Source organism: Cyprinodon variegatus, unplaced genomic scaffold (assembly GCF_000732505.1).
Source record: "Cyprinodon variegatus isolate N-32 unplaced genomic scaffold, C_variegatus-1.0 Scaffold2, whole genome shotgun sequence".
NCBI lineage: Eukaryota > Metazoa > Chordata > Actinopteri > Cyprinodontiformes > Cyprinodontidae > Cyprinodon > Cyprinodon variegatus.
Genome location: NW_015150455.1, coordinates 1,787,500 through 1,803,353, shown reverse-complemented (window position 1 = coordinate 1,803,353; position 15,854 = coordinate 1,787,500). Strand labels below are relative to the sequence as shown.

General features: G+C 40.7%; 1 protein-coding gene across 1 annotated transcript in view; it reads right to left on the bottom strand.

The window, feature by feature from the left end:
- The window catches only part of LOC107102556 (probable assembly chaperone of rpl4), a 51,359-nt gene that overhangs the window by 9,059 nt on the left and 26,446 nt on the right, over nucleotides 1-15,854 (bottom strand). The window contains exon 10 of the mRNA XM_015401955.1: nucleotides 3,304-3,456. Coding sequence (XP_015257441.1) covers nucleotides 3,304-3,456 — 153 coding nt within the window. The remainder of the gene's footprint in view (nucleotides 1-3,303; nucleotides 3,457-15,854) is intronic.

Below are 15,854 nucleotides of genomic sequence, written 5' to 3'. Positions count from 1 at the left end.
TCTCTATTCACTACTCCCCTTATCGTTTCCATAGCTTAGCAAATGAACCTATAGACTCTAATCTCACTGAATTCTCACTGAACAGCTTCCCTGTCTCTACTAGAGAAAAGCGTTCCTGCAGCATGATGCTGCCATCAACATTTTTATAGTGGGAATGAGCTTTGTAGGAATAGTTCCCTCCACACACTATATCATGAGCAAAAAGAAAAATTTTGGTATCATCTGACCAGGGAACTTTCTCTCTTTTTTTTTTTTTTGACAAACTTTGTTTTCACCTCAAGGCTAGATTTGTGAAGAGTAAAACCAATATTTATTCTGTGGATAGTTTCTTCTGCCTTTGCTCTGGGGGGATCTCAGAGCTCTACCAGAGCTGCCATGGGGCTCCTGGCTGCTTCTCTGATTAATGTTCTCTTTGTAAAACTTGGGATACTGCTTTGTAACCAAGACTGCTTTTAGATGTCTCCTCAACATTCTCCCTGACAAATCTGTTGTGTGTCTGATGGTGCTGCCTGTTCAGTAATGTTCTCTAACCAATAAAACCTTCAAAAAGCAGCTGTGATTAAATCACAAACAGATGGACTCTAATTATTAATTAGGAGTCTTATAAGGCAGGATTACAGCAACAGGTTTCATTTAACAGTATCAGACTAAAAATACATAATTACAGGTACTTACCACACTTTTTAAATAAGTATACATTTTTTTTTTAATCAACAGTTATCTCCATTATCAAATACTTAATACAAAATCTATCATATAAAATCCCCAATAATATACATGTTGTAGTTAAAATAAGACAAAACAAGTCCATCAGGTATAACTAGTTTGGCAATGGTCTGTGTGTGCATGTACCTGTGTGCCTTCTCTTACTGCACACCCTGCACTTACTAGGGTCATAAAGTATGCAGAGCAGAAGTGGACTGGCGCCAAAACAACCCATTGGGCTTTGAGGCCCTCATTTTCATGTTGGGAGCCTCTTTTAACTAGCAGAGAGACTCGTCGTTAATATTCAAAACTCACGCTGCGGCTTGGAAACAAAGCTCAGATTCAATCTAGATCGCATCTAAACAGCGGACAGATGTGCACACATGCACGGGGGGGTGAAAACTGCACTACAGAATTAACTGTGCTGTGAGGGAGAGGGATAACATTCCACCTCACCTTTCCAAGGTCTTTGTGCTTTACCGTTCACATTATTCTTTTGCTCTACTCGCCCTGCAGAGAAACTGCAATGCTGTTTATTCGCCACGCTCCGACGCCCCGCGCCATTCCTTCAGACTCGCACCTTATTTCCTTTGCCTTTTTCCCTTTCGAGCAACCATCCTAAATACCTGATTTGTTCCATTCTTTGTCGCATTTGTCTAATTGTCTCCTGCTCCACATAGGTGGCAGCTATGATCAATGTGCACAAGATTCCCTTAGTCTCTCTCTTACCAGCTGCAAAATCATTGCCTCTCTGTCTCAGTTGAAGGTGCAGTCAAAGGATGCTGCTGAGACAGTCAAGTCAATATACTGCCAGTCCAGAGAGAACAAACATCAATGTATTGTCACTAACCTGTCGCTACTCATCTCTAAGAGAACATTTTGGCACGGCAGATGGGTTGAGAAGATGTGTAATGCTATGAAGGGTTGGAGGGGTTGGGGGGTATGAGGAAAAATAGGAGGTGGGGCCTGCCATCCTTTAGGCTGCGCTGCCTGATTTACAAGCCTATTGGATTTTAGACTAACATGAATCACTACTCCACAGAGGTATTACTTCATGACAGAATGACAGAATAAACGAGACACATCGCTTGGTGCGTGTGCTTGTTTGTGGGAAAGAGAGACGGGCGAGTGGTGCTAAATGAAACTGGGTGGAAACTTAAACATCTTTGAGATTCTGCACGGCTATTTCTGATGCAACAATGAAGCTTAGTGAGAATTGGCTCAATGATTGTGGTGCTGCATATGCAATTCCTCTGACAAGAACCGACTCTTAGGAGGATAACCTATTGTGACAGCTTACTGGACGTTAACCATCTGCACTCACCGTTGATGCACATAATGAGAGGGAGCTGCACTCACTTCACACCAATATTTAAGTACCGAAAAGGCTTACAGGCAGCACATTTTTCTGCAAGTAAGGGGAAAATGAATAAATCTATCTGGTGAGATTCTGTATTGTACTTAAAGTGTTGAATGATGATTGATTTTTGATCCATCAGCCATTTGTTTTCCACTCCCTTATCATTTAATACTCAACACTCTTACATACAGTACCATGCTGAAATATTTGTACACCGAAATCTCAGTCATTTTTTTTTCTTCAAATGGGTTCATTTTCCCTTTATTTGAGCAGGTAAGTAAGACAATTCACCAGCAGATAGATAATATATTTTGAAGAAAAAATTATTCCATTATCTTATTTTAGTGCAAAGTATCTAATTATCTAAGTTAAAAGAGACAGTTTCAAAGCATTTACTGAACTATGTCCTTAAAATAGCCTTTGTTTTTGACCCTTTATGACTAAAGCTTCGTTGGATGAGCAGACTGACACCGCAGTAGTTCAGGGCTGATGGATCTATAAGCCAGTATCCTATTTTCCTGTATTTACTTCAGGTTGGAAGTTCCCGTACTGTCTGGCAGATGTGAAATCAAACGCCTGCTAGTATCGGTCCGACCCTACAAACGATTAAAGCTTTACATAAAGATGTATTATTTCGATACCCAGAAGCGACAGGCATCCAGCTCATCTCAGAGACTAATGACAACTCCAGGTAAGGGGGAAAAAGTAAAAAAATAAATAAAAAAAATAATCAAGCTCAGGCTACGAGAATGAGCAGAACAGTGCTGCAGTTTTGGCCACAGGAGGCGGCATCATAATGCCTCTTTAAGGGCAGAAATTATCATTCCATTGGTAGATCATCTTTTATACCTGCTCAAATTAAAACCAAATACACTTATATCAAGATTTCTTTTCTAACCAATTTTAATTCAGTTAACTCAAATACTTTGATGTGTGTGGTTTCAACGGGGAATAGAGAAAAGTTCTGTAACTTTATAACTATAAAGGACACCTTTTTTCTATCTGGCAGATAGCAGGCAGGTTGAACTAAATGTATCTTATCTAAGGTAAATTTTAGATAGGTATTTATTGCAAACATAACCTTCATCTATATAAAATAACAATGAAAAGAACCAGAAACAAGAGGTATGCATCCTTTGCAGAAAAAAACAGAACAAAAAAAATCACTCAGATCTTATGCAAGTTTGATTAGTACTGAAGAAAGAAAATTATGTCGCTGATATCTTAAGCAAAATTACCTTCTTGGCATTAGTCAGGTATGACCTAGCAGCATCCTGCAAAGCCTTCCACTCTTCTGTTTCATCCTCGGTGGCTTCTCTTCCTTCTGTTTCTTGCTGTTGTTTTGCTTTTTCCCACTGGAGGTAGCACACCCAGCCAGACAGATACCAAACCTAAGAGATATAAAGTGGGACAGGTGAGCTGAGGAGACATGGAGTGAAAAAAAAAAAAAAAACTAGCTGACTTTCTCCCAGTTAAGAGTTCTGCAATGACAGAGTGATATTTCAGAACTGTCGATAAATGACAAGAATGGATGTAGCCCTTAATGGTATTTACACCTAATTCTGGTCATACAATCTGAATGCGGCTGCTGAAACTGAGATACTTTGGGCCAGACAATGCTCTATGAAATCTGTTAGAGACCGTTTATTGTTAGCCTTTCGGACTAGCAGTCTTGGTTTGCAGTTATCTAAAAGCAGTGGCGCCTGGCGTTGCCTTCTGCTGCTGCAGTGTTTTATGTGTGATGCATTCAGAGATGGCATCAAACTTAATTAGGTCTCAACAAATGGATATTTAAGCTAGTGATCGGCAAGTATCATATCATTTATCAAGATTGGGGAAAAAAGGCATCACTGATGTTTTTTGCAGACCCAGACAAAGCAAATTATGGTGCTTTGCTATCATGTAATAAGAAGATGTACCCAACTGAGTGGCTCAGTGCACTTGCACTGCATATACATATGTAAAAAGCTGCTGATTTGAGCACTTCTGGATTATTATTTAAATTACATTAAGTCAGAAAACAAGTAGATGCTAAACTATCAGGTACATGCTTCAGTTTTATGTTTTTCTAAGACATAAAAATTTAAATTATATTTCTACCACCTGACCAACAATTTTAAAGCAAAAAGAAACGTGTTTACTGCAGCTTCATCTGACCAAACTATTAGTAGGAAAAGAGAAAAAGTGAGGGAAAAAAAAGCTATTAATCAAAAAAGTTCAAACAAAGGTGGAATATCTTAAATCTAAGTATCTGCTCTCAAGCACTCTGAAATCATCTGGTTCTTTTTTTTTTCCAATAATGACGCTTCATGCCTCTGGATAATCACATCGACTAAGCTGAGCTGAGCCTTCCACCTTTAAAAACAATCACGTCCAACTTTCTGCAAACTCGGAGGTGTGTGTGCGCCTCTCATCTAAGGCCAAAGATCACCCACCCACTGTTCTTCAAGCACCAAGAAACACATATTAGCTTTATTCATTATTCATTGAGGGTAGAAGCAGTGCGGGGACCCAGCACCTTCGACAAATCAACCATTTAGCTAACAAACACATCGTGGCATGGCACGCTGAATTTAGAATTGTTGCCCAGCAGGCTGAGTAGGAGGCTACCCCCACCCCCTGCAGCTGGGCTTATCACAACAGCAGCAACACTACAGAAATAGGACTGTGGCCATTTTCCTCATTGTGGCATTTTCTTGGGATGCATATTAAAGAAAATGTGAACTAGAATAAAAACCATATGCATAATTCTGACATTTTTCTTTGAAAGTAAAAAGATGTAATTCTGTCTGATGGTCCACTAATGAATTACGCGCAGCAAAAAATTTAAAAAAAGCCCATAAACATCTACATTAAGTATTTTTTTTAATGAACCAATTAAGAGCTTAGAGGAATCAACTCCACTGAACAACAACTTTACACAAAAGCACAGAGAATATAGCAAATTCTGAGTGTGTCAATCAAATCTTAAGTTCTGTTATAATTTCAAAGGCGAGGCGCATCTTCACTCCCATATGGCACCAGTGAGGGAGGAACAAAAGCATCATGAATCAAGTGAATACCTTTGAAACAAGATTTTGCAAAGCAGCAGCTCTGTTGTTTGTGAAGACTTAATGCTATGCAAGTAGGGTTCCAAGCTTTGAGATGCACGAGCGCAAGCGTGCAGACGCAGAACCCAAGTGCACAGAGGAGGAAGGGACACCGGCAAGGAAGAGAGGAAGCCTGTGTGTTTAACTATGTCTCCGTTATTCATTGCATGTCACTTTTGCCAAGCGACTGTAAAACGAACAGAAAAAGAAAACTGACCACTTGGACTAGTTATTGTTTGTGTGGCATGCTGTAGGCCCGCTCAAATTGAGTGTCTCAGGAGTGAGTTTAAAAGTTCAGCCCCCTGATGGCTGCTCTCAATCTGTCTGTGGAGGGGTTTGTGTGGGAGGCTGAGCCTGAGGGGGGAGAGTGGGGGGAAAAAAGAAAAAGAGAGAGAGTGCTCTTCTGTGTAACACTAAGCGACAAACCCCGATTTTCTGTTACTGACAGGGGATTTTTAGAGCAGATTGGCACATTCTTCTGACTGAATCACTGAGAGTACAGCTATTTATGCCACCATGGAATAGGCTTAGTGCCAAGTCCAATGTATGAGCGCTTACAGTCTTGGTTAGAATTTGGCACACCTGAAATCTAGATCATCACTCACTGCATCTTTAAAAATAAACTCAAATAAATGTTTAGGTTATCTGGAGTAAAGGAAGATGCTAAAAACAAAACCATGTGGCAAAAGGACAAAAAGGTATATACTAAACCAGGCATGCCCAAAGTCGGTGCTCAAGGGCCACTCGTCCAGCAGGTTTTATAGGTTTCCCTGCTTTAGCACAGCTGATTTTCATTGATTGCTGATTATCAAGCTTTAGCTGAACTGCAATCATCAGAATCAGCTGTGCTAAAACTGGCAGATAGCAGGCAGGCTCTAAAACCTGCACAAAGTGTATGACATCCAAACCAGGTGTACCTCCGTAAAATGTTCCAAATTGTATTTATTGTTTTGGCATTAGTGATCTTTATAAGATAGTATGCTGACAGGAATACTGTTAAAAACTACATTTGTTAGATTATGTAAGGAAATGAGGTCATTGATGTCAGTCAACCCATCATCTTTTAATCTACAATTTACACCAAGTCCTGCTACACTGTGCGGGGAACATCAGCGCCCTCCCAACATACATTATTTACGCGCCACTTGGCTCTGCTGCAGTGCAATGCCCACAGGAATGATTATGTGCAGATAGGCTGGTGAAGATTCTCAGTCATCCAGGTCGTAGTCATTCCAAAAAAGTTAAAAGATAATCCACTGGACTTTGTTTCCAAGTTTGAAGATGTTTTGCTTCCCATCCAGGAAGCTTTTTCAATTCAAAATGTCAGAAATAGCGTTGAGTTTGAGGCTCTATAGAGTGGACCAAAAAAAAACCTTGTTTTGGCTCAAAACACATTCAAATTGATGATCAGATGAATGGATTCACGCCTTAGGAATGGGCAGTCATTTGGGCTCTTTGTTAACCTGCAATAGCCAATACCTGTCTAAGCCTCTGAAAGGGCGGTCGTTTGAGGGAACTGTTGGCCTGGATGAACAGGCAAGGTGTTCTGTTCCCCTGTGTGGGGGTGGGGGTTGCAATGATAGCAGGAATGAATCAACTCTATCGCTACATTGTAGGTTTTTGAAAGCTGAAATCTGAGTCCAACCCCTCTGTTAAAGGTTGGTTTTTCTTTCTTAACATTAGATGGCTTTCTTCATGCCCGTCTCAAACCACCTGTCCGCTATGTTTAAAAGGTGAACATTCTGGTCCTCAAAAGAATGTCATTTGTTCATTAGGTGTAGATGTACTGCCGAGTCTTGTCCCAATGAGGTCTCTCTTCTATGTTGGGCAATGAGTCAGTGGAGAAGTTGTTTGGTTTCTTCAATATAAAGATCAGAGATTTCCTCACTGCATTGAACTGCATACACTACTCCGCTCATATTTGGTCTGGGGGTTTTGTCTTTAGGATGCACTAATCTCTGTTTAAGGGTCTTGTTTGGTTTGATATGTACTGGGATTTTGGGTTTGGAGATAATCCTCTTAAGTTTTTCAGAGACTCCAACAATATAGAGGATGGCAATGTTTTTGCGTTTTTCCGTTATGTTCTGCTGCATGTCTTTTTGGATTTCCTTGCTGATTTGACAAACGCCAAGTTTGGGTATGAACAGGTTTGAAGAGAATCTTTAATGTGTTTCTGTTCTTTGTGCTTTCCTTCTGTTTTAGTAGGGACATGCTCTGCCCCGTGTTGTAACATTCTGATTACTGAAAGTTTGTGTTCCAGTGGTTGTTAAGAGTCAAAAAGTTGATATTGGTCTGTGTAAGTGGATTTCCTATACACTTCAATGTTGAGGTTACCATCTCCTTCCATGCTCACCAAACAGTTTAGAAAAGGTAGCTTTTTGTCGTTGGTATCCTCTCTGGTGAATTAGATTTTCTGATCAACCGAGTTGATGTGTCTTATGAAAGCTTCCAATGCTTTCAGCTGGATTTTGGCAAATATGTCATCCACATATCTAAACCAGTGACTTGGTGGTGTTCCATTGAAAGTGTCCAAAGCTCTCTTTTCCATTTCTTCCATGTAAAGGTTGGCTACAATTGGTGACATGGGAGATCCCATGGCACAACCATGCTTCTGGCATTATCCCCGAACTTGAAATAGGTTGTGGAAAGACAAAGGTCCAGTAGGGTGCAGATCTGGTCCAGAGTGAAATCAGTCCTGTTGTTTAGGTCACTGTCTTCTTGACTGTTTACAATGCCTCTGATATAGGTATGCATGTGCCATGTGATCTCCGTGTCACCAATAGTAGCCAATCTTTAAATGTTGTTCACATAAACAAACAGTTAAAACTTTTTTGCTTTTTGTCTTTGTGCCTGTATAACAGGTGGGTAAACTGAGTGCATAGAATCATTAGGTTTTGATTTCCTACGTCAATATATGCAGCCCAGTAACTGATATACATATATATATAAATATACATGTAAATACCGGACTCATTTGTTGCTGCAGTGGAGCATTAAGGCACAGTATTACATCAGGAGCGTTTTCAGAGCTGAGCCACCCAGCGAAGTTGGATTTAAATCACATGAGCATAACATCATCACACAACAGTAGTACAACAAACCAGCAAGGTATTTATTGTGCTACTACTGCCAGCCTCTTGTGTGGCTGGTTTTATCTAATCACCTAATTTTTTTTTCTTTGAATCTATCATGGGATAGTGAATTTAAATAAATATTTTTTTGTTATTTATTCACTCAATAGCCATATCTATTATAGATTTCGATTAATTTTATAAACAGAATATTTTGCCATATAGAAATCCAGAAAATGAGATTCGTAGTCTGTAGTTTTCTTGTAAACACTGAATTGACTTTGCTTTTCACCAACTTACTTCCAGTCTAAACAATCTGCAAAAATAGAAGAGGCATGTATTTTAGAGAAGGGGCCAGCACCCCGAGGTGTCTGGGGGGTTTTCAGGATTGTGCCACACCACTGGATGAAACCACTATGGCTGACTAAAATTGGCAGAGCTGCATCGTGGCGTGTGTGCTGCTTCCACACCCAGTGAAACTAAAAGTGTAGTATAAATACGTTTTTAAGTTAATATAGTCGTCTTAACTATAGTATTTCAAAAAACAGGATGCTGTGAATGTTCCTTCTTCTGTTGGAGTGATTTCTGGATATTTACTGCAACCAGTAAAATAGGATCAATTCCAACTTTGCCTGTGTGCAGTCTGCTAGATGCCACACTTCACACATACATTACATTAAGTATTGCAACAAGCCTACATTTCCTGGTTTTCAATAAACAGCCTTTGGCCCTCTGGGATTGTAGCTAATAAATTTTATGTCAACTATTGGGAGTTATTAAACATTTCATATCTAACCTTAAATACACAAGGGGTTAAAAATCAGTGGAATTAATCCAAGAGGGACTGTCATCACATTTGTATTTTTTCACCCTCCTACGGCTACAATCATCATAAGGTGAGATATTTTAGTAGCAAAAGCATTAATATTAGCCACTGTTTTTTCAATAAAATCAATTAAACCATGTTTTACATTTCAGCTTTAATTTTCCCTCCAGCTTAATGGTATGAACCTCATGACTAGACCTAATTATTTTTTACAATTTCTAATCTTATTTTCAGAGATTAGTAACTGCAATAATATATATCTTTTGTAAATAATAATAATAACAAAACAACAATTGCTTGTAAATAAATTAACTAAAAGATTAATGTTTTAGTGTAATTTTCCCCCTGCTGTTGGCTGGTACCACTTCTCTTCCATTGATCCTCTGAAGTTCAAAGTTTGAATGATTTTTCATATAAAGCCAAATGAGACCTCAGAGCTGGATGCTTTTTAACAGGCTGTTCCTTTTCCACCATCCTTTTGAGCAGTAACATATATGATTGGGTCATGCTTTTGTATCCCTCCAAAATACCCAGGGCCTTCACCTGAGACGCAATTTTTCAGACACAAATTACTCCAAATTGCAGCATTATTCTCTGGCTTTATTTTTCCTTTGATACATTCAGCACTTCATCTTTAGCCAGGAAAGAGTCGTATAGTATCGGAAGAATTTCGAAAAGTTCTATATTTTGCTCAGTCAAGTCGTTTCCTTCTGGACTTTATTTTCTATGGGAAAACAAAAAAAAAACTGATGCACTGCCTTCACTTAAATACCCTTAAACTATCTTTGAATCTTCTGGATCTTAATCTTTATACAATTTGATGATTTTTTTTTTTTTTTTTCACAAAAATTTGGATCAATAGGTTGCAGAGCATAAGTGATAACGAAATTGTCCGGGTAACCATTCATAAGCCATTTTGAATTCTAAATCAAAGTCCGCAAAACATCTGATTGTTTTCTTACCATAACATCCCTCTTCCAGAAGATCAACATGATGATTACCAAAGACTAATATATGTAATGAGGGTTGAGGTATTCACACTGATTGCTGTAAATATTTAAATGCCATTGCGACACCCATGCAAATGGTGTGTTGGATCGGTCGGGTCTTCTGGAGGACCTTGTAAATGGAAAAATTAGGAGGGAACGCCTTTTCAGAGATTACCAAGTTGTCCTAGTCCATGATCATGACTTGCATATGAGCGGATTAGATTCCCTAGATCAGGGGTGTCAAAGTGGTTCCAGAAAGGGCCGTGTGGCTGCAGGTTTTCTTTCCAACCAAGCAATAGCACACCAGACTCCATTCATCTCATCAAGTGAGTCCAGTCTTAACATGATGACTTGATGAGATGAATGGAGTCTGGTGTGCTATTGCTTGGTTGGAAAGAAAACCTGCAGCCACATGGCCCTTTCTGGAACCACTTTGACACCTGTGCCCTAGATGATGCTCTTATATCAATGTGCAGAACAGGGTCCAATATTGGAGAAAGCGACCCACCAGCCCTCCGCCATCCATGTTTAGTTAACAATCTGAGTTCATCACTGTATCTATAGAGAGGAAACGTCTAGATATAACCAAACAATTGTATCTGTATTGAAACCTCAATACCACAGTGTGCCATTTACCCAGATTTTTTCCCTTTTGTTATTTTTTATTTTATTAAATAACTACAGTTTTTAACCACTCTGTGGTTCCTGGCAACTGGCTCTTACCAGTGTGAATTCCCAGACAGGTGTAAAACATGATCAGCTATCAAACAACTCTTTGGAACAAAATAGTTCATTGAAATTATCCATAAAGCTGAGATAACAGCCAGCTCAAACGGCAATACCGACTGCTGTCTCGAATGTTCTTGTTAATATGATCAGTTGCCATTCATGAATTTTCCTTCTTTTTGTCATGCCACTAATAAAGCTACCAAACACATTTATCTGACTCTTCACCTAACTCACCAACACATCTATTTCTGCCTCAGTTGAATTGTGTTTATTGGTTTTTAACCCTCCTCCCTGTGGTTAGTATTGGTGCCATATCCATAGAGAACAGAAGCATGCATGGGGAGAACATGCAAACTCCATGCAGAAAGAGCAGCTGGGAATCGTGAAAGACCCTGGGCAAGGATTCAAACCCAGGACCTCGTTACTGTAGGGCAATAGCTACAAACCTCGCCACCTTGCAGCCCACCATTGGTAACCATTAAATAAATGTAATGTAACGTAAATCCCTTCATTGTCCCAAAAAGGGGAAAATTACGCTATGCATTTTGACCCATCCCCTTTGGGGAGCAGTGGCCTACCATTGTGTGGCACCCGGGGAGCAGTGTGGGGTTGAGGGTTTAGCTCAGGAACCCAGAGTGGAGGCTGTGGGGATCAAAGTGGGTACTTGCAACCTTCTCAGAGCACAAGCGCAATGCTCTAACCCAGTAGGCCAACACTCCCCTAATTTAACCAGATGGTTGAATTAAAAGCAAAACGGCATTCATGTGGTGCTTTGCATGTACAATATCAGGGTTCTCACCAGCCTATTTCAGGTTAGCGTTCCTGCTAATATATAAAGCTGAGATATCACAGACAGCTATGCTGAAATGTGCAACCCGCTACGCAAGGGGTGGAGTTTGCAGATTCCGAAAGGATTCCCAAACGGGAAGCCGAATCGCCTGTAGGTCATTGCTGCACTGGTGACCAATTCTCCACAGCTTAATCCCAATAAAAAACTATAGTGATTGCTAAAAAACCAAACAAAAACAAAAGCCCCTGTAAGCAAGAATATTTACTCTTTAGACTAAAACCCAAGGCTGAGACTTAAAGGTTCAAGTTAAATAAGTTTTATGGCCTCTAATAGGAAACTTGTTGCACAGGCAGGTCATCAAAAGAAAGAACCCCCTCCACACACAAAAACAAGCACACATTAATCATCCAACAACAGTACAAAAATCACTGACGATGCACAGGGAACAGTAACGGTTTAAAAAATGGCATTGCACATGGCACAAAGGAGTTTTTCAGCCCTTTTGTAAACACAGAAGCCTTGTTTGCAATGGGTGTATTCATCAATAAAAGTGTTGTTAAAATTATGAAAGTATTTTACTGAACTGCAATAAACAAAAGAAACATACCAAAACCTAAATCTCAGACCACATAATCACGAAGCAGCAAACTTTGTAATAAACTGCAGTGAATGTCTCTCTGAAAAGATTTAGTCATGAATACTTACTGAAATTCATGAGAGTAATATCTTTAGAGCTTGCAATACAAATATTAATTTTAATACTTTCAGACACAAACAACACCTCAGCTGAAGGAACTGAGCCTTTCTCCTTCTCCTCTAAAGCTATAAAAGTCTATAAGGTAGTTTGATCCAGCTGTGGGCACTGTATCACAACAATGAGACTGCAGTCTGCAGAAAGAGTGATAAAAATGGCTATTTTAATCCTTTGGATTGACAAGCGGTAAAATACACACAGGCGTATTTCCTTCCGCAACAAGCTTGCTGAACCATCAGAAGAGATGAATGCAAGTTATCAGAGTCTTTTACAACCTGGAATTTATAGTTAAAGTTCTTGAAGTGAGGGTAAGTGGGGCTGTTTTCTGTTTTCCCAAAGAGGAAATCTTTAAATCTACCCAAAGCCCTGACTGGATAACATCTTCTTTTCAATTTAAGAAAAGCATTTTATTCATACAGGATTGATGTGAAAAACTATCAGGACATAGGCTTTCTTTGAAGGACACCCAGGGAAACCTAGCGAATAGCACAGTTAATATGTCTCTTCTTGTTAAAAGGAAGTGGTACCTTTCAGAAGTCACCACTTGCTTGCTGAGTGGTAACACTTTCTTTTACAGTACATCACTGACTATCTAATAACATGGTAATAACATAGCAAGCTACACTTAAATACTAGGTAACAAGAAAAACTTAATGGAGAATTTTGGTAAGTGCTGTGCTTCAAATTTTAGGCAGACAAGGTAAAGTCAGACTTCTCAGATTTAAAATAGTTATTACCAGTTATTACCAATTTTATGTCTAGAATCTCAAAAGTGTTTTTTTAAGGTTTAACTGATCTGATAGTACAATTTCGCATATATTTTATGTTGGATCATTAAAAGTACATTCATTTGACTGCTGCTATGTGTGAGGTTGCTGGAGGACATAGGGACCTCTTTTTTCATAATTCTGCTTCATTCTTTTTCTATTCTCCCACGCTGCAGAATTTCTTATTTCAATCTCTAACACTATGCCATCTCTGCATTTTCTCACAGTAGCTTCATTTGGTCTGGTAATGTTTGGGTTTGACACCATCCTGGAGACGCTGCCATCAACTGCTTTGCTATGGATGTTGGAGTTTTTTTTGTTTTTCAGTGTAGTCCTGTTTACCTGATTGTAACTGTATGTGCTCACTTTATCCTCTGACATGTAGCGGGCTCGGAGCTTGTCTGCCTGGCTGTGTGTTTCCTGAATGGGGCCGTCTGTGGAGCTGGTTTACAGTTGCCTTTTGTATCTTTGCTTCTTTCTGTATGTCTGCTTCTATCTCTTTGAACACCAGTCAGCGTCGGCAGATGGCTGCTCATACTGAGCCTGGTTCTGCTAGAGGTATCTTCCTGTTAAAAGGGAGTTTTTCCTCTCCATAGTCGCTACAAGCATGCTTAGTGTGAGGGATTGACTTCGAGTCAATGAGTCGATGCAATCAACTGGTTTCTTAGATAGAAAACTTCTGTCAAGCTTTTTGTTTCCAAGTTCTGCTTTATAATAGGGGTGTAAATAATAATCGTTTTGTATCGCTGCATCGATCCAACAGCAGACGATCCGATGCATCGAATACGTCCTCAAGAGTATCGAGTCATGTATATTTTTTTTTCCTCCGGTCTATTTTTATCAATTTGCCCCTGGACGTAATTCTCCCTCCAATGCTGCAATGGCGCTAAACCTATTTTGCCCTCCTACCTTACTTCCTGGTTATACTCTTACAGCAGTTTGTTGCAGTCACAGACATTTTTGTTTATGCTCAATATTGAAGCGTGGTCTGCGCTACACACTGTGGTTCTAGATACGGCCGAGGCGGTGAGGAAATGGGGGCGAGTTTAGTCCGATGACGGAGGGACATGAGGGCCAAAAAGAGCGGCGATCCAGGTGGAAAAAAGGTCCCAGCGTTCTTGCGCACCTTCTTGTGTAGGGGTATTATGACTTTTCAGTGAATGAGGTTTTAACAGGTGGAGTGCAACTTTTCTACTTCTGTTATTTGCGGTTGTTTCTCAAATAAAATGCATAACGATATTACAGCTTTTATTGATTTATTTCAAATTTGAAACATTGTCTAGTCTGTAAGGTAAAAAAAAGAACCAATTAATCGAATCGAAACGTATCGTGGTGTATTCTTGAGTATCGAAAATAATCGAATCGTTGGGTCAGGAAATCGATACTGAATCGAATCGCCATGATGGGTGTGATTTACACCCCTAGTTCCATGGGTGGTTCCATGGGTGGTCTCATGAGGGGTTCCCCAGTGGTTCCATGAGGGGTTCCCCTGTGGTTCGATGAGGGGTTCCCCAATGATTCCATGGGGGTTTCCCAGTGGTTTCCCTGTGGTTCCATTGATGGTTCCATGATGATTCAATGGGGGGTACCCTGATGATTCCATGGGGGGTACCCCAGTGGTTCCCCAATGATTCCATGGGGGGTTTCCCTAGTGTTTCCATGGGGGTTTCCCAGTGGTTTCCCGGTGGTTCCCTGATGATTCCATAGGGGGTTCCCCAGTGGTTGCATTGGTGGTACCCTGATGATTCCATGGGGGTTTCCCAGTAGTTTCCGGGTGGTTCCATTGGTGGTTCCCTGATGATTCCATAGGGGGTTCACTGATGATTCCATGGGGGTTCCCCAGTGGTTGCATTAGTGGTTCCCTGATGATTCCATGGGGGTCCCCAGTGGTTCCATTGGTGGTTCCCTGATGATTCCATGGGGGGTTCCCCAGTGGTTGCATTGGTGGTTCCCCAATGATTCCATGGGGGTCCCCAGTGGTTCCATTGGTGGTTCCCTGATGATTCCATGGGGGGGTTCCCCGGTGGTTGCATTGGTGGTTCCCCAATGATTCCAATGGGGGGTTCCACGATCATTCCTTTGGTGGTTCCCCAATAAATCCATGGGTGGTTCCCCGGTGGTTCCATTGGTGGTTTCCCGATGATTCCATGGGGGGTTCCCCAGTGGTTCCCCGGTGGTTCCATTGTTGGTTCCCTTTATTGATTCCATGGGGGGTTCCCAGTGGTTCCATGGTGGGGTTTGCCAGTGATTCCACGGGTTCCCCGGTGGCTCCATGGGTGGTTCTCAAGTGGTTCCATGGGGGGGTTCACCAGTGGTTCCATGTGTGGTTCCCCGGTGGCTCCATGGGTGGTTCCATGGATTGTTCCATGGGTGGTTCCATGGGGGATTCCCCAGTGGTTCCATGTAGGATTCCCCAGTGGTTCCATGTAGAGGTGTAAATAATAATCATTTTGTATCGATGCATCGATCCAACAGCCGACGATCCGATGCATCGATATGTCCTCAAGAGTATCGATTCATGTATTTCTTTTTCCTACGGTGGTGCTAAACCTATTTTGCCCTCCTACCTCGCTTCCTGGTTATACTCTTACAGCAGTTTGTTGCAGTGAGCTTGACACAGACATTTTAGATTTATGCTCATTATTGAAGCTTGGTCTGTGCTACACACTGTGGGTCTAGATACGGCCGAGGCGGTGAGGAATTGGGGGCGAGTTTAGTCCGATGACAGAGGGACATGAGCTCCAAAAAGAGCGGAGATCCAGGTGGAAAAAGGG